The sequence below is a fragment of the Heterodontus francisci genome, chromosome 47, assembly GCF_036365525.1.
Source record: "Heterodontus francisci isolate sHetFra1 chromosome 47, sHetFra1.hap1, whole genome shotgun sequence".
Lineage (NCBI taxonomy): Eukaryota > Metazoa > Chordata > Chondrichthyes > Heterodontiformes > Heterodontidae > Heterodontus > Heterodontus francisci.
The window spans coordinates 8,764,357-8,786,021 of NC_090417.1; the positions used below are offsets into that span (position 1 = coordinate 8,764,357).

Here is a 21,665-nt window from a genome sequence, read left to right on the forward strand (position 1 = left end):
GGATGGATCATCAACACAAAACACCAAAGTATGGGATACTGCACTGGATGCACCCACTGCTTGCAATATCCTCACATCGCAGGATACACTAACAGCACAGGGTGCTATACCAGAATTAACGCATGCAACAGCCTCATGGTAGGACAGTTTAACAGTTCTGAGTGAATCTAGACCAGCAAATAAAATACTCGATTTTGCCATCAGTTAAAATTCTATATTTGTGCACAAAGCTGAACCGAGCCAGCTGCTGTCTCAGTCCAATTCCCTCTGCTCATTTCACATACCTTCTCCTTCTCCTCAGTTCTACAGAGCTGGTCCCCGTCCATTGCTTTTCACAGGTTCCTATGGCAATGGGTGTTGCTTCTTCTCAGGGATTCTGGGTCGATTTTCAAACCATATGCTCCTCACTTACAGGTAAGCTGGAAATGGGAGTCTCTTAAGTCTTCAAATCCCTAAAGTCAACAAAGTGCTCTGGGTTCAAGATGGCAGTTGAGCAGTAGTGAACAAAATGAAAACTCCACAATAACTGACATCTGGATTTGTGCCCAAATCAATTTGCACAACATCTTCACAGCCAAACGGTTCCGAGTCTCATACGAGAAAGCAGTCTATAGTGTTGTCGACTGTATTAAGTCCCGTCCCCTTGATCAGTGGTTGTATAGTTAAGGAAGGTGAAGTTGGAGTTCCTGTTGTATGTGCAGTGATGATAAGCAGTGGCCAGCTCATATACAGCACAGGAAGCTGCCAATGAATTTGTTACAAAATGCAGTCATTTAATTTGATGTGTGCTGCACAAAAGGAAATCTCTGTTGCTGTTTTGTGAGAAACACTATCCTTTGTATGCCAGCCCTCGAAGTGCAAAATCTGGTACAAACATTTGTTCGATGATGTTCAAAGCTGCACAGCTTGGGGTCTTCGATTTGTTATTTTGTATTTTGTGCCAGAAGTTTGAAAGATTCCTTATGATGCAGAGAATTTCAAGGATTTGTTCATGCTGTCAAAGATCTAGATGCAATTCAATAGTTCTTATGTTCTTAATGGAAGCAGAATCTCCTGGGAAGACAATGGCACAAAAACAACAAAATTGGAACTGAACAACAAACCTTTTTGTAAAATAAAAGCAAAAGTTTTGATGAAAGGTCACCGACCTGAAACGTTAACTCTGCTTCTCTCTCCACAGATGCTGCCTGACCTGCTGAGCATTTCCAGCACTTTTTGTTTTTATAACAAACCTTTTTGCCCTGATATGGCTCCTCCTGCTAAATATACTTCATGAAAGAATGAGTAACTCACAAAATTATTTACGTTCCTCACTTATTTATTCCTTCTGTTCTCGTGGTCTCGGCCATATTGGTGGGTAGAGTTGCATGGGTACTAATCACACACTGGTATTTCACCCAAATGGCAATTCAACATGTAAGCACAGCAACTAAGTATTAGCAGGCTTCCTGACCTCCTAGATATTGCAGCCAAGCCAGATCCTGTCCTCAAACAATAGCCACACAAATGTCCCAGCAGGGACTATCAGTGGATAGTGATCAGGAGTGGAAAACATGGCTTAGGTTTTTAGGGTACCATTTCATAGACAATGGTCGCAGGAACTGAGTCTTGTTTATTCTTGGGCACCAGTGCTGGATGTAATCATTATGTTTCAGGAAATGGATATTTTATAGTTTTTGAGTAAAAGATCTCAGCGATGGAACCAAATAACAAGCCAAGATTTTATTGGGAAAGAATATTGCATGCTGAGGATTTTCCGCGTTCTTAAAGGCTCTAGGGAGGTGGGAGGACGGGGTCATTTTTGTCTTATTAAACTGTTGGGATACTTTGTGATTTTCCCAATAATCACCAGCAGCAAGTCCCCTTCCCATCCATTCCTCGATTGCTCATTTAAAGCGGGAATATGTCCCAAAATAGAAGTATTTCAACAGGCCAGTCACTAAATGCAAGAGAAAAGACAGGTGAGTGGTTCAGGTAAACTGTTCCGCAGAACACCCTCAAATACTGCAGATTTGCAAAAACCATACTCTTTCCAGATGTTAGCAAACTGAGAACTTTCTGTTCTTATTTCCAGTGTTTATTCCACAACTGCATTCAGAACCTGGATCCCACCCTCAGTCAGAGCAGAACTCGTATTAACTGCCCAACACCTCATGAAACCTGAAATAAAAACAGAAAGTGCTGGAAATACTCAGCAGTTCTGGCAGAGTTAACATTCAGGTCTGTGACCTTTCATCAGAACTGGCAAAGGTTAAGAATTTAATACGTTTCATTTATTATTATTATTCATCATTATTTATTATTCATCTATGACATTTCTAACCTTTGCTAGTTCTGATTTAAGGTTACAGACCTGAGATGCTAACTCCACTTCTCTCTACACAGACGCTGCCAGACCTCACTGAGTATTCCCAGCACTTCCTGTTTTTATTTCAAATTTCCAGCACCCGCAGTATTTTGCTTTTACCTCATGAAACCTGCAGGTCTCACACTCAACAATGAACTCCAAGAAGCTCTCATTAAAATTTCACCTTAACATGACTGACTCATCTTTATGGAGAAGGAAATAAGATCTGAAGTATTCCTCAGTATTTCATCAATAAAACAAAAGCGACTCTCAGACAGTCTATCTGACTCATTTACAGTGTCTAGGATGTCTCCAGTACTGGATTCTATTCCTTTAAATTCTGGGTCAAATTGGCAGAGTCCTTCATGCTCAGCCGTATATCAGTCCCACTCCTAGCCAACCACAGGAGAGTACTGGGAGAGCACCTCAGCCTTTCTTCTCAGCTGGGTCAGAGTTCATAATACAACAGATGAAAGGTCACAGACCTGAAATGTTAACTCTGCTTCTCTCTCTACAGATTCTGCCAGACCTGTTGAGTATTTCCAACACTTTCTGTTTATATTTCACAACACAACAGGTTGCTAAAGGTAGAATATGTGGGTGAAGTAAAATATAATGGTTTTTAAGACTGGTCCCATTGCAGAATAGGTTTCTACCTGAGCATAATGCTCCATGGATCTGCAAGTTAGATATTTGCAATTGCACAAGCTGCAGAGTTCAGGATCTGATTCCAGCAACAGGATGTGTGGATTCATGATTAGTAACAAGAGAAAAACACAGTGGCTGAGGAAGTGTCTGCTCCTACCGACCTCCCAACAACCAATGCGCACAAACTCTAATGCAGAAGCAAAATACTGCAGATGCTGGAATGGTGAAATAAAAACAGAAAATGCTGAAAATGCTCAGCAGGATAGGTGGTATCTGTGGAGAGAGAAACAGAGTTAACGTCAATGACCTTTCATCGGCAGTGGAAGAATTTAGAGATAACCAGGCTATAAGCAAGTACAGAAGCAGGGACAGGAAGGAGCTGGAAGAAGAAAAGGGAAGGTCTGTGATAGGGTGGAAGGCAGAAGAGGTCAAATGACAAAAAGAATGTTGGTGCGAGGCAGAAGGAGATGGTAACGGGACAAGTAAAACAAAAGATGGGACTAGAGGAGGTGTATATGAGAATAGCAGAATTATTACCAACAACTGCTGTCTGAAAAAACGGGCAGAGGTTATGATATGAAATTGTTGAATTTTGTGCTCAGTTCGGAAGGCTGTAAAGTGCCTAATCAAAAGATGAAGTACTCTTCCTTCGGTTGAACTTCACTTAAACAGTGCAGGAGGCCAAGGTCAGAGTTGGAGCGAGGAGGATAATTTTTTTTTTTAAATCAGGAAACCAGAAACTCTAGATCACGCTTGCAGGTCACCCAATCTGCATTTGATCTCCCCAGCGTACAGAAGACAACATCATGAGCCGCAAATACTGTAAACTGAAAGAAATACAGCAAATGGCTGCTTCACCCGGAAGGACTTTTGGGGCCCTGGACAATGGGATGGCAGGAGGTAAAAGGATAGAGGTTGCATTTCCTGCATTTGCACGGGAAGGTGCAATGAGAACGGGAAAGGTGTTGAGGTTGATTGAGGAGTGAACTAAGGTGTTGTGGAGGGGACAGTCCCTTCGGAATGTTGAAATGGGAGGAGAGGGAGGATGTGTTTGGTGGTGGCATCACACTGAAGTGGTGGAAACAGTGGAAGATGATCTGCTGAATGTGGAGTCTAGTGGGGTGGAAGGTGAGGATAAAGAGAATGCTATCGGAGAGGGAGGGAAAGGGGTGAGGAGAAGGTATGAGGGCAAAAGTGCAGAAATGGAACAGACACAGTCAAGGGCCATGTCAACCCTGGTGGAAGGAATTCTGGGTTGAGGAAAAAGACATATTGGAAGCACTGGTACGAATGGTGGCAAGATCAGAAAATATGCAACGGACAGGCTGGGAGAATGGAATAGAGTACGAACAGACAGCTGAGCAGACGAAGTTTAATCAAGGGAGCTGTGGAAGTTAGTGGCTTTATAGTAGATATATTGATTGCTCAATAGCCTCTTCCCAGAAATGGATTCAGAGGAGTCAAGGAAGGCAAGGAAAGAGTCAAAAATGGACCATATGAAGGGGAGGCAAACATGGAAATTAGGAGCAAAGATGATGAAATCTTCCAGTTCAGGGCAAGAGCAGGAAATGACACCAATACATTAATCAATGGACAGAAAAAAGTGAGGGAAGGACCCTCAGGACTTGAACAAAGTTCCACATATCTCACAAAAAAAGGCAGGCATAGCTAGGATGCATCGGGATACCGATAGCGACGACGTTTATTTAGATGAAGTGAATGGAGTCACAGGAGAAATTGTTCAATGTGAGAACAAGTTCAGCCAGGCGGAGGAGGGTGGCAGTGGATGGAGACGGTTTATGACTCTATTCAAGAAGGGCTCTCACGTGCCTCTGCTCCTGCACAACCTTTAGAAATGTATCCTTTAATTTAGATTGCCTCTTCTTGTTCTCCCTACCAAAATGAATCACTTCACACTTTTTTAAAAATTTATTTTATTTAGAGATACAGCACTGAAACAGGCCCTTCGGCCCACCGAGTCTGTGCCAACCAACAACCACCCATTTATACTAATCCTACATTAACCCCATATTCTTTACCACATCTCCACCATTCTCCTACCTACAGTAGGGGCAATTTACAATGGCCAATTTACCTATCACCTGCAAGTCTTTGGCTGTGGGAGGAAACCGGAGCACCCAGCGGAAACCCACGCGGTCACAGGGAGAACGTGCAAACTCCGCACAGGCAATACCCAGAACTGAACCCGGGTCGCTGGAGCTGTGAGGCTGCGGTGCTAACCACTGTGCCGCCCCATGAATGCTGCATGAAATTTAATCTGCCACTTGTCCGTCCATTCCACCAGCCTGTCTGGTTCTTTTGAAGTTCTACACTATCCTCCTCACAGTTCACAATACTTCCAAGTTTTGTCATCAGCAACTAAAGGTGTAAAGGGATTAGATGTCCACAGAATGGTTACAGTAGAGACCATTCAGCCCATCGTGTCTGTGCCACTCTCTGCAAGAGCAACTCACCTTGTCCCACTCCCCTGCCTTTTCCCTGTAGCCCTACAATTTTTTTCTCTTCAGATAATTACCCAGTTCTCTTTCGAAACCACGATTGAAAAAGCCTCCACCACTCTCACAGGCAGTGCATTCCAGATCCGAACAAGTGGCTGCTTAAAAACTTTTCCTCACATCATAATTGCCTCTTTTGCCAATCACCTTAAATCAGTGTCCTCTGGTTCTGGATCCTTCTGCCAATGGGAACAGTTTCTCCCCATTAACTCTGCCCAGGCCCCTCATCTGTTTGAATATCTATCAAATCTCCTCTTTTCCAAGGAGAACTACTCCAAGCTTTCCAAGTAACTGACGTCTCTCATGCCTGGAACCATTCTCGTGAATCTTTTCTGCACTCTCTCTCATGCCTTCACATCCTTCCTCAAGTGTGGTTCCCGGACCAGGAAACAAAACTCTTGTTGAGGACAAACCAATGGTTTATATAACTTTCTTGTTCTTGTACTCTATGCTCCTATTTATAAAGTCCAGTATCCCAAATGCTTTTTAAACCACTTTCACAACATGTCCAACAACTTCAATGATTTTTGCACCTATACCCCCAGGTGCCTCTGCTCCTGTACCCACTTTAGAACTGTACCCCTTCATTTATATTACCTCCTTGTTCTTCTGACCAAAATAGGAAGAGATTGGACAAGGGGAGAGAAGTAGAATTGAGATAGGAAGAAATCAGTTCTGCGGCGCAAGAACAGGCTGGGTTTACCATGGCAGGCTTGTTTGTGGATCTTGGGAAAGAGGCAGAAATGGGTTGGGGGACAATGAGGTTGGATGCCATGGAAGAAAGATCTCTAGCGATGAGGTCAATGACAGTTTTAGAAAGGCTGGCTTAATGTTCAATGATGGGGCCTTGGTCCAGGGGAAGGTAGGTGGAGTTGTCTGACAGTTGGCATTCAGCCTCTGCAAGTTAGAGATCGGTTTGCCAAACAACAGCGGGTTGTCAGCAGGTTTAATGGAAATGTTAGGGTTGGACCTGAAAAAACACAGTGCTGCAAGTTCAAAAGGAATTATGTTAGAGTGAGTGAAGCACAGATTCTCATGTTGGGAATGATGTCGGCATTGGGAAACTGAATAACTGAAAACAGAATCAGAACAAGATTTCCTTTTGCAAAGTCTGAGTGATATCGCCAATATCAGTATGTCAGTTCTAACGAAAAATTATATTTGGTGTAACTCTTTTTCTGCAGCAAATGCGCATGTATTTTCTCAATTCTATGCTTTCCTGCCATTGTATAAAGATTTCCTTTGCAGCTTTCTGTTACACTGATCCAGTCCATGTTAATGTGATACTGTCACTCTTATGCTTGCTCTGTTGCACTGTTCCTCTTTCCCGTTCAATGTTGCCACTTCACTATCGCTGTTAACATTGCAATTATGCCATTGCCATTATGTTAGAATTATTACACTGTCACGTATTTATGTTACATTAATAATCCGTCATTTCGACTGTCACACCATCACTCGTTCTCTTGTTCCAGTGTACTTCCCTAAGATGTCTATGATGATAACGCATGGAATTATGATCAGCCAATCACAAAAATGGACAAGTGAGGTTACAGAATTGAGTGCACAATAACTCCCTGTTTCCCCCTCACTAATACAGTTATGTCGCAATAACAGTTATCTGACTTGGCAGGAAGTTATGTTTAACCCCTGCTTGGTGCTTTTGCAAAGGTCCAACATAATACACCAGCAACAAAGTAAGTCAAGCAACAGCAGGTCTGAGAAAATGAAGACAGGTGCATTTCCTCTTTCCGTACACTGACACAAGGCAGAGATCAATTGTCGAAACCAGCACTGAGTGCCAGTAAAAGGAATAGGTACAGGAGAGACAATAAACACAGCAAAATGAAGTTATATAATCGAGAGTTCTGGAAGACAACAGAAAATGGTAATGTAGTCCCACTTCCTCCAGTTTACCTCAAATCTAGTTGGTGCGACTTTTTCCAATGAAACTTTGATACCTGATGCACCCCTTCCAGTAACCCGGCTAATGCCACATCCTTCCAATGCATTTCTGACCCATATGGTTCCACTGCCTTCAATGTAACCTAACTGATACCATCTTCCTCCAGGTTGACTCTTGTGAAGGAAGGTCTGACTTTTTGCTGTTATATGGATACCACAAACAGTGGGCAATCTCTATTACCCTGTCTAAATGTCTACTCTCCAGGGGTAAGTCTGGACAACAACTGTCCTTGCAACCGGATTTTAAAAAAATTAGAGAAACAAGACTGGTAAAAGGCCAGTCTGGCTTCAGCAGCCCTGCAAAAGTGGAACATTGACCCAAATACAAAATAACATAATGGCAATGTAATAAATGGCGAGGTAAAAGATAGCCACTGCAACATAAATCGGGCCCTCAATAAACTGGGCAATAATTCATACTTTATCGTGAATAATTTCAGTACAATGTCAGATTAACCCCAATATCTCCAGATTTGTTAACTTCTTGTGGTAAACTGTTGCTTGAGAGAGGCGTGTAATGCTTTACAAAATACAAAGCATAAACAGATAAAATTGTGAATGCTTTTTTTTGTTAAATTATTTGACAATTTTTTTTACCTCCGCTCGCTCCCTCCAATCTCAGCCGCTATTTAACAGTCACACGCCGTCTGCGCACGCGTGGGGCTCGCAGTGCAAGCCGGAAATTGTAGTCTTTTGTCGACGTCTCAAAGGGAACCCGCGCGCAAGATACTACATTTCCCACCATGCAGAGCGATGCCCCCACCGCGTCTCCACGGAGTCCGACCCCACAACAGCGCTCACAGAGATTGCCCTACAGGAAGACGCAGGAGACAGGCAGCACGGCAACGCGAAACTCAAAACAACCTATCACCACGTAAAAAATACGACCCATAAACATGACTGCAAACAATCATATTTCACTTTTTCCGCCAAAGTTTGGCAGACAATCAAATATATATTTCCGTCAGTTATAATCATTCTCATGTACAATGAAATGAAAAGCAGACTTGCCATTTTAACTCTTCCAAATCACTCACTAAAAAATATAAAAAACGGCCTGCAGTTTGACTCTGCCTGTTGCTCATCCTCCCCAACCTCTCCCAGCCAACCTCAAACAATACTGAAAGTTTCTGACGAAAACTCATTGACCTGAAACATTAACTCTATTTCACTCTCCACAGATGTTGCCTGACCTGTTAAATATTTCCAGTATTTTCTGTTTTTATTCCAGACAATACTTGTCCACGTGTAACTAAAATATGAAAAACTTGATCATAAGGCAAGTTAAGTCCTCAATCGAGCCCATAAGCTCAAAAGAAGCCTGGGAGTTAATTCAAAAGTAAAATTACGATCTGATAACCATCACACAGACATGGCTGCAGGGTAACATACATTGGAGCCTGAATATTGAAGGGTGCATGACATATAGGAAGTTTAGGACAGGAGGAAAATGTGGAGGGGAAGCTATGTTAATTTTTGATGGTATTAGCACATGAGAGAGGGATGACCGAAGTTCAGGAAACCAGGATGTAGAAGCGGTTTGGTAGAGATCAGAAATGATAAAGGCAGGAAGTCACTCGTGGTGTATAGGCCATGTAACAGGAACCACAATGTTAGAAGGATACAAGGAAGAAATAATGGAAGCTTGTCAGAGAGATCATGGGGGATTTTAATCTACATATAGGCTGGAAAAATCAGATGGGCAAAGTTAGCCGAGAATAGGAGTTCATAGAATGTTTTCAGGATAGTTTCTTAGAACAGCATGTTCTGGAGCCAACCAGAGAGCAGGCTATACTAGACCTGTTATTGTGAATGAGATAGGACTGATTAATGACCTCATAGTGAAGGCACCCCCAAGGTAAGCGATCATAATATGGTTGAATTTTACATTCAGTTTGAGGGAGATGAATGGTCCAAGGCTAGTATTTTAAACTTAAATAAGGGCAATTATGACGGCATAGAAGCAGAGCTACCAAAAGTGAACTGGCAAATTAGGTTATGTGATAGGTCAATAGAAATGCAGTGGCAGACATTTAAGGGGATATTTCAGAATACACAGAATTGATATATTCCAATGAGAAAGAAAAATTTCAATCAGAGGACCCCTATCCGTGGTTAACTTAAAAAGTTAAAGATAGTATCAAACTTAAAGAAAAATAATATAATGACGAAAAGATGATTGATAGGTGAGAAGATTGGACAGAATATGAATCCCAGCAAAGAATGCCGAAAAGATTGATAATGAGGGAAAAATTAGAGTATGAGATAAAGCTAGCTAGAAATATAAAATCAGTAAGAGTTTCTATAGATATTTAAAAAAGAAAAGAGTTAACTAAGTAAGCCTTGGTCCTATGAAAGTGAATCTGGGGAATTCATAAGGGAAAATAAGGAGATGGCAGATGAATTGAACAATATTTTGCATCAGTCTTCACTATGCAGGATACAGGTAACATCCCAGAAATAGCTATAAATCAGGAAATGGAAGGGAGGGAGGAACTCAAGAAAATTACAATCACTAGGGACGTGGTACTGAGCAAACTGTTGGAGCTGCGGGCCGACAAGTCCCCGGGTTCTGATCGACTTCATCCTGGGATCCTAAGAGAAATAGCTAGTGAGATAGTTGATGCGTTGGTTTTAATTTTCCACAATTCCCAAGATTCGGGGAAGGTTCCATGAGATTGCAAAATAGTGAATATAACTCCTTTATTCAAAACGGGAGGGAGACAGAAAGCAGGAAACTACAGGCCAGTTAGCTTATGATCTGTCTTCGGGAAAATGCTCAAAGCTATTATTAAAGACGTTATAGCAGGGCATTTAGAAAAATCCAAGGTAATCAGGCAGAGTCAACATGGTTTCATGAAAGGGAAATCATGTTTAACCAACTTATTTGAGTTCTTTGAGGGAGTTACATTGACAAGGCATACATCAGGAGTGTGATGTAATACTCTCTACATGCCTGCATAGGTGCAGCTCCAACAACACTCAAGAAGCTCGACACCATCCAGGACAAAGTAGCCCACATGATTGGCACCCTTTCCACCACCTTCAACATTCACTGCCTTCACCACCGACGCACAGTGGCAGCAGTGTGTACCATCTGCAAAATGCAATGCAGCAACTCAGCAAGGCTTCTTTGACAGCAACTTCCAAACCTGTGACCTCTACTACCTAGAAGAACAAGGGCAGCAGATGCATGGGAACGCCACCACCTGCAAGTTCCCCTCCAAGCCATGCAGTACCCTGACTTGGAACTATATTACCGTTCCTTCACTGTCGCTGGATCAAAATCCTGGAACTCCCTTCCTCACAGCACTGTGGGTGTACCTACATCCCAAGGACAGCAGCGGTTCAAGAAGGCAGCTCACTGCAACCTTCTCAAGGGCAATTAGGGATGGGCAATAAATACTGGCCTAGTCAGCGAAGCCCACATTCCATGAGTGAATAATTAAAAGAAAAATAAGATTTAGGGTGGCTGGGGAAAAGGACAAGGAACAATCCAGAGTAAAAATAATTAACTGGGGGAAAGACAACTTCAATGGGGGAAGAATGGATCTGATCCAAATAAACTGGAATCAAAGGTTGGCAGGCAAAATGGTAACTGAACAATGGGCCACCTTGAAAGAAGAGATAGTTTGGGCACAGTCAAGGTATATTCCCACAAAGGGGAAAGGTAAGGCAAACAAATCCAGAGCTCTGTGGATGACTAAAGAGAGAGAGATGAAGATAAAGAAGAAATGTGATTATGACAGATGTCAGGTGGATAATACAATGGAGATCCAGGCTGAATATAGAAGGTTCAGAGGGGAAGTGAAAAAGCAAATAAGAGAAGCAAGGAGAGGGTATGAAAAGAGACTGGTAGCTAATATAAAAAGGAATCTCAAAGTCTTCTATGGGCATATAAATAGTAAAAGGGTGGTTTTAGAGATACAGCACTGAAACAGGCCCTTCGGCCCACCGAGTCTGTGCCGACCATCAACCACCCATTTATACTAATCCTACACTAATTTCATATTCCTACCACATCCCCACCTGTCCCTATATTTTTCCCAACCACCTACCTATACTAGGGGCAATTTATAATGGCCAATTAACCTATCAACCTGCAAGTCTTTGGCATGTGGGAGGAAACCGGAGCACCCGGAGAAAACCCACACAGACACAGGGAGAACTTGCAAACTCCACACAGGCAGTACCCGGAATTGAACCCTGGTCCCTGGAGCTGTGAGGCTGCAGTGCTAACCACTGCGCCGCCCAGTGGTGGTAAAAGGAGGAGTGGGGCTGATTAGACACCAAAAAAGGAACTTACGCACGGAGGCAGGGAGCATGGCTGAGGTATTAAATGAATACTTTGCTTCTGTATTTCCCAAGGAAAAGGTGTTGCGCAGGTCATGGTGAAAGAGGAAGTAATTCAGGCACTTGAAAGGTTTAACATTGATAAGGAGGATGTAATGGATAGGCTGCCTATACTTAAAGTTGATAAGGCACCAGGACCGGATGACATGCATCTAAGGATACTGAGGGAAGTGACAGTTGAAATTGCAGAGGCAATGGCCATAATTTTCCAGTCTTTCTCAAATTCAGGAGTGGTGCTGGAGGACTGGAGAATTGCAAATGTTACACCCTTGTTCAAAAAAGGGTGTAAAGATAAGCCCAGCAACTACAGGCCAGTCAGTTTAACCTCGGTGGTGGGGAAGCTTCTAGAAATGATAATTTGGGCCAAAATTAATAGTCCAACGGACAAATGCGGGTAATTAAAGAAAGCCAGCATGGGTTTGTGAAGGGCAATTCATGTTAAACTAACTTGCTGGAGTTTTTCTGATGAGGTAACAGAGAAGGTTGATCAGAGTAGTGCTGTTGATGTAGTGTTCATGGACTTGCAAAAGACATTTGATAAAGTGCCGCACAACAGACTTGACAGCAAAGTTATAGCTCATCAAAGAAAAGGGACAGACGCGACATGCAAAAGAAATTGGCTGAGTGACAGGAAACAAGAGAGTAGTGGCTAATGGATGTTTTTTAGACTGGAGGAAGATTTGTGGTGGAGTTCCCCACGTTTCGCTGTTATGACCCTTGCTGTTTCTGATATATATTAATGAACTAGACCTCAGCGTACAGAGCACAATTGCAAAATTTACAGCTGATACAAAACTGGGAGATATTGTGAACAATGAGGAGGATAGTGTCGAACTATAAAAGGACACAGAAAAGTTGGAATGAGCAGACAAGTGGCAGATGAAATTTAATGCAGAGAAGTGTGAAGTGATTCATTTTGGTAGGAAGAAAGTGGAGAGACAATATAAAATAAAGGGTATAATTCTGAAGGGGTGCAGGAGCAGAGGGGGCTGGGTGTATATGTGCATAAATCATTGAAGGTGGCAGGACAGGTTGAGAAAGCAGTTAAAAGAGCATGCAGCAAGCTAGGCTTCATTAATAGGGGCATAGAACATAGGAAGATCGGAACAGGAGTAGGCCATTCAGCCCCTTGAGCCATTCCCGCCATTCAATGAGATTATGGCTGATCCGCAGCCTAACTCCATACACCTTAATATCCCTTAATATCTTTGCTTAAAAGATCTATCTATCTCAGATTTTAAATTAACAACTGTTCTAGCTTCAACTGCTGTTTGTGGGAGAGAGTTCCAAGCCTCTACCACCCTTTGCGTGAAGAAGTGCTTCCTAACATCTCTCCTGAACAGGCTGGCCCTAATTTTTAGACTATGCCCCCTAGTTTTTGAATCACCAAACAGAGTGCACAAGGAAGTTATCTTGAACATGTATAGAACACTGGTTCAGCCTCAACTGGAGTATTGTGTCCAGTTCTGGGTGTCACACTTTCGGAAAGATGTGAAGGCATTAGAGAGAGTGCAGAAAAGATTCAAGAGAATGGTTCCAGGGATAAGGAACTTTAATGCAGAGAAGGAAGACTGGAAAAATCGGGACTGTTTAACTTGGAAAAGAAAAGGTTGAGAGGAGATTTGATAGAGGTGTTCAAAATCATGAGGGGTCTGGACAAAGTAGATAGGGAATAACTGTTCCCATTAGTGGAAGGATCGAGTACAAGAGAGCACAGAGTTAAGGTAATTGGCAAAAGAAGCAATAGCGATATGAGGAAAAGCACTTTCACGCAGCAAGTGGTTAGGGTCTGGAATGCACTGCCTGAGAGTGTGGTGGAGGTAGATTTAATTGAGGCATTCAAGAGGGAATTGGATTGTTATCGGAAAAGGAAGAATGTGTAGGGCTACGGGGAGAAGTTGGGAAAATGGCACAAGGTAAATTGCTCTTCTGGAGAGCCAGTGCAGAATGATGGGCCGAATGGCTTCCTTCCGTGCTGTCACAATTCTGTGATCCTCAAGAAGTCAGGTAGTATCTGTGGAGAGAAAAACAGAGTTAACGTTTCAGGTCTGTGACCTTTTATCAGAACTGGGAAAAGTTCGCAACGTAACAGGTTTTGAGCAAATGAAAGGGGAGGTGGGGGGGACAAGAACAAAAGGGAAAGTCTGCGATAGGGTGGAGGGCAGGACAGATTAAAAGACAAAAGGTTTCATGGTACAAAGCCAAAGGGAGAGGTCATGAGGCAAGTAACAAAATAAATGATCTGTCTGGATGAGGTGTGAATGGCAGGATAGCGGTTGTCCAAATGCAGAGTAAAGTGATTAAGAAATAAACAAGAGAGGTTAAAAAAAAACGAACCAGCAAAAAAAACACAAAGGAAGTAAAAAATGGGGGCAGAGGTTATGATCTAAAATTATTGAACTTAATGTTAAGTCCAAAAGGCTGTAAAGTTCCCAGTCAAAACTATGCTGAGGACAGATCGTTCAGAGTCAGAGAGGGGAAGGTCAGACGGTATTGTGAATACACGGCAAGGGGTGAGATTCAAAGAAGAGATCAGATCAGAGGGAAGGGAAGAGGAAGAAGGATCCAGAGGGGTTTTGGTACTTTAGCAAATCAAGCAAAACTGTTAAAAATTTACCCAGTCATGCCTCTTCCCTATCCAAATAGCAGGTATAACATTGGTTGGTCCCAGCAGCATAGGAATGGCTAAGGATAAGATGTTTGTCTTTGGTGAGAGTGCTAAACGTGTTGTATCGCATTAGTCATCTGTAATACATCTGCTTGGATATTTACCAATTCCACCAAGACGAATTTCGATATGTGTGTCTAATGCTCTATCCCATTCTTAACCAGATATTGTTTGCTTTTCTTAAGAGTTCATGGAGAAAATTTTGACTGTTTTTGATGGAAGCCTGTTCCAGCCACTACTCTATTCTCTAGCCCCTCCGAGGCTCATTAATCCTGGCAATGATCCAAGCTACTTACATCCACATTATTCAGATATCTCTTCATTTTAAGGATCTATATCATATATACAACAGAACAATGTCAGCCGTGGCTCAGTTGGTAGTATGCTCGCCTCTGAGTCACAAGGCTCCGGGGATGAACACAAAAATCTACGATGACACTCCAGTGTAGTACTGAGGGAGTGCTGCACTCTCAGAGGTCCCTCCTTTCAGATGAGACAGTAAACCAAGGCCCCATCTGCCTGCTCAGGAGGATGTAAAAGGTCCTGTGGCACTATTTCAATGAAGAGCAGGTGAGCTATCCCCGGTGTCCTAGCCAATATTTATCCCTCAATCGCAAAGAAAAATTATCTGGTCATTATCACATTGCTGTTGGTGGAAGTTTGCTGTTGCCAAATTGCCTGCTGCGTTTCCTACATTACAACAGTGACTCCAATTCAAAAGTACTTCATTGGCTGTAAAGCACTTTGAAAGTGGTCGCGAAAAGCACTATATAAATGCAAGTAGTTTTTTTTAAAGTTCAGCTCTGCAAGTCCACAGTCCAATATTATTGTGACTCTTCTCTGAAGCCCTTCGTACACATTATTGTCATTTTGGAGGTAAAGTGCACACAATATTCAAAATAGGATTTTATTAATATCATCAGTCTATATCATATAGTGTTGCTCATGTTAAGTCAGATGATATGCTATTTAACAAAGATCAGGTAACGCACAATGTATTCTTCCGCTGCACTGTCCCTTTAAGGTCAAAAATTGCACAAAGCCTAAAGTCACTCAGAATTATTGTTTAGTGAAGGAACTTTGCAGCTTGGATTGTGCTTATCAGGCTGCAATTCAAAAGCATTCATTATTTTAGAACTATTTCGCATCTGTAATAAAATACCACATGTGAGACTTGACATGTATGTGTGCACCAGAGATACTCTTCTTAATATATTGCTAAAACAGCAGGAAAATACAATATATGGTGCCGAGAACTGATTTCAAACATACAGGCGCCCTGGGAGCTGAGAATGGATTTTAGGGAGAACTGTGGACCAAAGGAAGACTGAAGTACCTGGTATGTGTCTGGGTAAGCTGCAGCAAGTCAATTTAGGCCAGGCACAGAGCACAGGGAACAACAAATGGTGTATGTCAGTTTGGGTTTGAACCAAATTCAAGAGCTAAGGCCTGTGATGGAGTGTAGGCCTAAAGGGTTAAAATTTAACTGATGCATTTCTAACAGAAGATGGGCAATCTTAGAAATTGGTTGAAATATTTTTGACATTTGTCATGTTATAATTTTATTTAAATGTATCCATAGTTAGCAGGCTGAGAGAAAAAATTAGTGAATGAAAATATTTTCAAAAAGTATTTTGCATAATACGATTACTTCACCCGCTTCTTACTTCGAAATTTATTTATGAGCGAATCACAATTCATATCTTTGCATAGGAAATCGATTGCAAGAAATCTGAATTGAGGTAAATCTGCTTTGTAAGTGCAACAGACATCTGTATAGCATGGCCTTAATGGCAGAATGTCTGAGAGAGAGACAGAGAGAGAGAGAGAGGAAGTGTGGTGACCTGAATTGTGATAGATAAGAAATGTACGCTGGACACACTGTTTTCAAAATTACAACTGTAGAAGATTTGTGGCATTGCTCACAAAGATTATGTTGTTTATAACATGAGGAAGTGTCTGCCATTTAACACAATGCACTATCAGGACTATTCATTTACAATAACTGAATTCATGATGACGTATGCCATTTTTCTGTGAGAAATACATCAAAGGACTGATACATTATTTTACCTATATGCTTGTTTTTTATCTCTTAACTGCTTAGGAGCAGAGTGGAAGAGTTTGTTGGTTCAGGCATCATGATGGTGATTGTAGACTTTGTTAGCTCTGATGGCGGCATCTTAAGTTGTGACAATACTCTACAGGGGGACCTGGGGCCCAGCAGCAATGAGGAGAGATGCCTAGAACGTCGTGATGTGGTTGAGTGGGGTTAATTCAGGATCTATGAGCATTGGGTGGGACAAGCTGGAGAATGGAAAGAGATAGACATCAAAATGGACAGAATCAGGGAACGCAATCTCCAAGATGCTCGTAAACATCATGAATACCATGCAACAAAGACATAATATGACTTATTCAATGATAGTAAATCACCATATATTATATGCCATAATAACCCTTTTGTTATACAATAGCTTCCTCTAAATTGGTGGATGAAAATATTTTCAAAAATATTTTGAATAATACGATTACTTCACCTGCTCCTTACTTCGAATTTTATATATGAGCAAATCACAATTCCTATATTTACATAGGCATTTGATTGGAGGAAATCTGAATTGAGGTGACCCGTCCATAATGTATTAAAACAGTCATTTAACCACATACACTATACACTGAAAGCATTACAATTTTTACAGATGCAAAACAAGCTCAGGACGTGACAGTAAAGACCGGAGCATTGTGGATATAATGACATGAGATTGTGGGGGACAACTGTGAAAAAGGAAGAGTGGGATGGTTCATTATAAGTCCCAGCGGTCTGTCTAGCTTGACCTGACCCATGCTCACAGATCCTGAATACTCCCTCTAGCGCTGACAGACCTAGGTCTGAACTTCCCCAATGCCGCCAGAACCCAGGACCTATCCCAGATTACCAGACTCTGGTGCCCCACTCAAACACACCACTACGTTCTAGGCATCTCTCCTCATTGCTGCTGGGCCCCAGGTCCCCCTGCACAGTAGTGTCACAACTTAGGATACTGCCTCAGTTTTTCCAGACTGCAGTCAGCTATAACCATCCCAACTACTAGTTCTGCCAAATCCCTGCTCCCTTCAGGGTTACAACCACATTTCCACAAAACCCCATGCTCAATACTGTCAAAATCCATGAGTTCCCTCCACCTTGTTTCTACCTCCTAAGACCCCCCCCCCCAAACCGTGGCTCAACCCCTCAGGAACCACACTGAACACCTGCTTAACATAAATGCCACTTTCTCTCAATGCTACTAACCCCTCGCAACCCCACCATAATCCTGCCAAACCCAAGGAGCATCCCCCACCCCTCCAGTTCAACCAACCATTCTGGAGGAACAACCATCAGTGTGACAAGGTCTACAATCACTATCATGATTCTGTCCATTTTGAGGTCTGTCTACTTGTCCTCACGTCTGTCTCACAGCTGAGTCCCCGCTGTTAAGTAGAAAAATACAGAGTTGCTAGTATTACGCTCAAGCAATACAAACGCATGAACTATAAATATGAACTTATGAAGTAAACCCAAAATGGACTTTCCTGGAAAACAAAATGGAGTTGAGAGGTCAGGTGACCTTTTGTTTCCTGCCAATACATAGGGAACTTCAAGAACCCAGAGCAAATTGTCATTTCTGGACAAGTCTCAGTGAAGTAATTAAAATGAATATGACCTTTCTGGACAAATCTTTGAGAAATTATTAAAATGCAAATGACTCTTCCTGTGGTAATGGATGCCTTTCTTTAACTAATGAAAAAAATCTGGGATGACAATAATGTTGCAGATTCTTCGACTCCCATCTTGAAATCCAGAATATGGATGTGAAAAGCTCTATTTTATCAAAATGGTATGTGGATGAGTGATACCTGGACTCCAGTGTCTAACAATGGCCTAACCACCAGAAAAGATTTGTAAGGACAATGGAAAGAGATGCTCTAGTCACAAGACAGAAACTAGGTTTCTGATAAGGGGTTTTACTAAGGCACATTCTAAGCAGACAAGACTTCAGAAAAACATGTCTGCCAGTGAAGAGAAAAGACCCTACCTAAGACCACCAACTTTAAGCCACTTGCAGGCAAAGACTCGAGTTGCCCTGAACTCTCCATCTGAGGAACCATACCAGGGCGTTGCCATTGAACCTTGACTGGAGTATAACAAGAGAAATCTGCTACTGTGAAACTAAAACAACAGTGAATCCGCCCCTGAACCCTCCAGAGCTTTTCTTCAGTGGACAAAACAGTATTACAGGCCTGCATAGTTTCAAGTCTTCATCTCCCACCCCAGAAAAGCAAGTGTCACAGAGTAAAGGCCTGCTCAGGTATAAAATTAAAACCCGACCTGGGCCCAACCCAACCACAGCCAAACTGAACCCAACTGGAGCCCGAGTCCTTGAATTTTTTTTCATGCCCGACCCAACCCGAATATCACTAAAATGTAATAATGCATTTATTTATAAAACGTGGAGCCAGTACAGTCCAGCTCGACCCAACCCGAGCCGAGCCCGAATGCTGGACACAGGTTACAGACCTGACCCCACCCAAATCCGACACATTTAGTCCGGTGTAGTCGGGTTCGGGTCGGGTAGCCAGGCTTTATAACAGAGACCTCTTGAAATCATAAGACCTAAACACAGGCTACTTTTATAATCATTATCTTTTCTTGAGTGTATGTATCTGTATGAGTGTGAGAGTGGGCGAAGTTGCATATATTCGGGTGTTAAACAATAAAAATGTATCTTTCCTTTAAAACCACAAAATAGCTGTCATTTGTCTGTTTCTAGCAATTAAAGCACTCAGGAGTTGAAACACTTTTTGGTCAGTTGAGAGGTGAAAAGGGGGAGCCATCCCTATCATCGCTCTCCTGTCCGTAACACTGGCATGTGAGACACATAACGCTGAAATTTATGAGCACGCCGCAAATCGCGGCGGTACGCTCTGTTGTCAGTGGTCGTTGCGCCAGTTGTCAATGCGTCATTGCTGAGCCCCTGCGATATTTTGCGCAGGGGCTGATTTAAATGGAGGGGGCGGAACAGCCGCCCCCGATGACATAGAGGAGCTGGCCGCTCTGTCTCTGGCAACGGCGTCCGGTGCCACTGTGCAGGCACCATTTTTAAAGGGGCTTCAAGCCTTGCAGTAACAAATGAAATTTTAAAGGGACATTAATTGAAAATCTGTGTAAATAACTAAATAAAAGCTGGAATCCCCTCTCCCATCCACACAATGTTCGTTTTTGGGCCAACCCGAACTTTCCCCGCCGAACCTCCTTACTTTTGCCCTTCAATCCCTTCCCATCATCCCCACAACCAATTACAATAGTTCTCCCCTCTCCCACCGCACCCCGCCTGCCCTGAAATTTTCATTCCTCCCCTCATACCACCAGTGTTATGCCTCGGAACTCCGAACTGAGTTCTGAAAGCCTGGGAATTCCATCCACTGGCCGAGATATCGGCGTCGGATGGCCGTCACGACCAGGTAGGTAATTATTCTTTAATTTTAATCTCATTTGCATATGACTGAAGCCTCATCGCCGCTGGTAAAATATGGCGGTGCTTTCTCGGCATTGGAGGTCTTGGCGGGCCTCTCCAGGAAGAATTTTCCAGACCCCACCCCTGCCCTGACCCGTGACGCCAGAGGGCTCATAAAATGCAGCCCATGAGTTCAGGAAAGCTTCTTAACTTCACCTGGTGAAGCATTCACTGTTCAATTGCAAAAAAATATATTCTCTCTTCGTAACATCTGATAAAGATAAGTTACATAGTGAGGATGAACTTTCCTGGGAAACCATTATATAGAGATGGTCACATCATTACTCATGAATGGCTTCACTGTGGCTAGCTAGTTAAACGGGTGTGTAACTGAGCAATACAGAAGGGAAAGTCCTGGGTTAAATTCCCAATCTATGCTCATCTCAGCTGGGTGAGCAGTGGGGCTAGATTAGGAAGGAGAAAATCTCCCAGTGTTCCTACTCTTTTTCACTATCTTGCGACCCCTAAGAACCTGAGAAATAAGAGCAGGAGTAGGCCATGTGGCCCCTTGAGCCTACTCCATCACTTAATAAGATCATTGATCTCAAATCCACTTTCCCACTCGATTCTGATATCTCTTGGTTCCCTTCAGTCCAACAATCTATTAATCTCAGCCTTGAATATACTCAGCGACTGAATAACCACAGCTCTCTGGGGTAGAGAACTCCAAAGATTCACAGCCCTCTGAGTCAGTCAGAAATAGCCAACCCCTTATCCTGAAACTATATCCCCCAGTTCTGGACTCTCCAGCCAGGGCAAATAGCCTCTCAGCATCCACCCTGTGAAGCTCTCTCAGAATCTTGTCTGTTTCAATGTGATCACCTCTCATTCTTCTAAACACCAGAGAGAAAGGGCCCATTCTACTCAAATACCCATGTAGGAAAATATATTTATCGGAGTTTGAATGCCAGTTGAGGGCAGTTTGAGGTTCATCTGTGATATACTCCATAGTCAAATAGCCTGCTATCACTGCATAGGCTCTTATAAAACTGGATGGGTAATCTGGACAAGCTATGAGAAAGTGACTTGTGCTGGTGGAACCTTATCCCAGCAAGAGCCAGTTACTTGCTGTAGTAGGGTGCTGAGTGGGAGGAGGCTTGTCAGAAGATGTAGTTGGTTTCAGCCACTGAATTCTGTTGCAGAGGGCTGATATAGCATGAGCCACTGAATCCTGCACAAGATTCTCGAGGTATAACAGCATTGTCCAAACCAATATACCAATGAATTCCAATATTGAAATTTCCTATTCGTCAAGTGGGAAAAGAACAGCCCGAATTTTCTACTAAAATCTGCTATATATTCTTCCAGGAGTTATAACAACATTGGATGATGATTCTTACAATCCTTCTATCATCCTGGCTCTGTTTTTAATTTGAATCAAATGCTGTTGTTTTTATTCATATGAAAGAAAACACAACTCACAGATTAAAAACTTATGATGTAAAGCCTTGCTTGACCTTGATATCCACTGCAGCCAAAAGTTTGCAAAATGCAGGGAAGTTCCAGAAGACATATGTTTCCAGATATGGCATGAGCTCATATACAGGAAGGCAAAACAATTACAAATAAGAGTTTCATGCGGTTTTCATTCTAGTACAGAGCTATGTTAA

General features: G+C 42.5%; 1 protein-coding gene across 3 annotated transcripts in view; it reads right to left on the reverse strand.

Annotated features, from left to right (window-relative positions):
* Positions 1-8,127, reverse strand: part of elmod3 (ELMO/CED-12 domain containing 3) — a 32,794-nt gene extending 24,667 nt beyond the window's left edge. For all 3 annotated transcript variants that reach the window (XM_068023419.1, XM_068023418.1, XM_068023417.1), the window contains exons 1-2: positions 8,074-8,127; positions 285-1,053 (exon numbers count right to left, since the gene is read on the reverse strand). In XM_068023419.1, coding sequence (XP_067879520.1) covers positions 285-326 — 42 coding nt within the window. In that variant the 5' untranslated portion in view covers positions 327-1,053; positions 8,074-8,127. The remainder of the gene's footprint in view (positions 1-284; positions 1,054-8,073) is intronic.
* Positions 8,128-21,665: the final 13,538 nt, after the last annotated feature.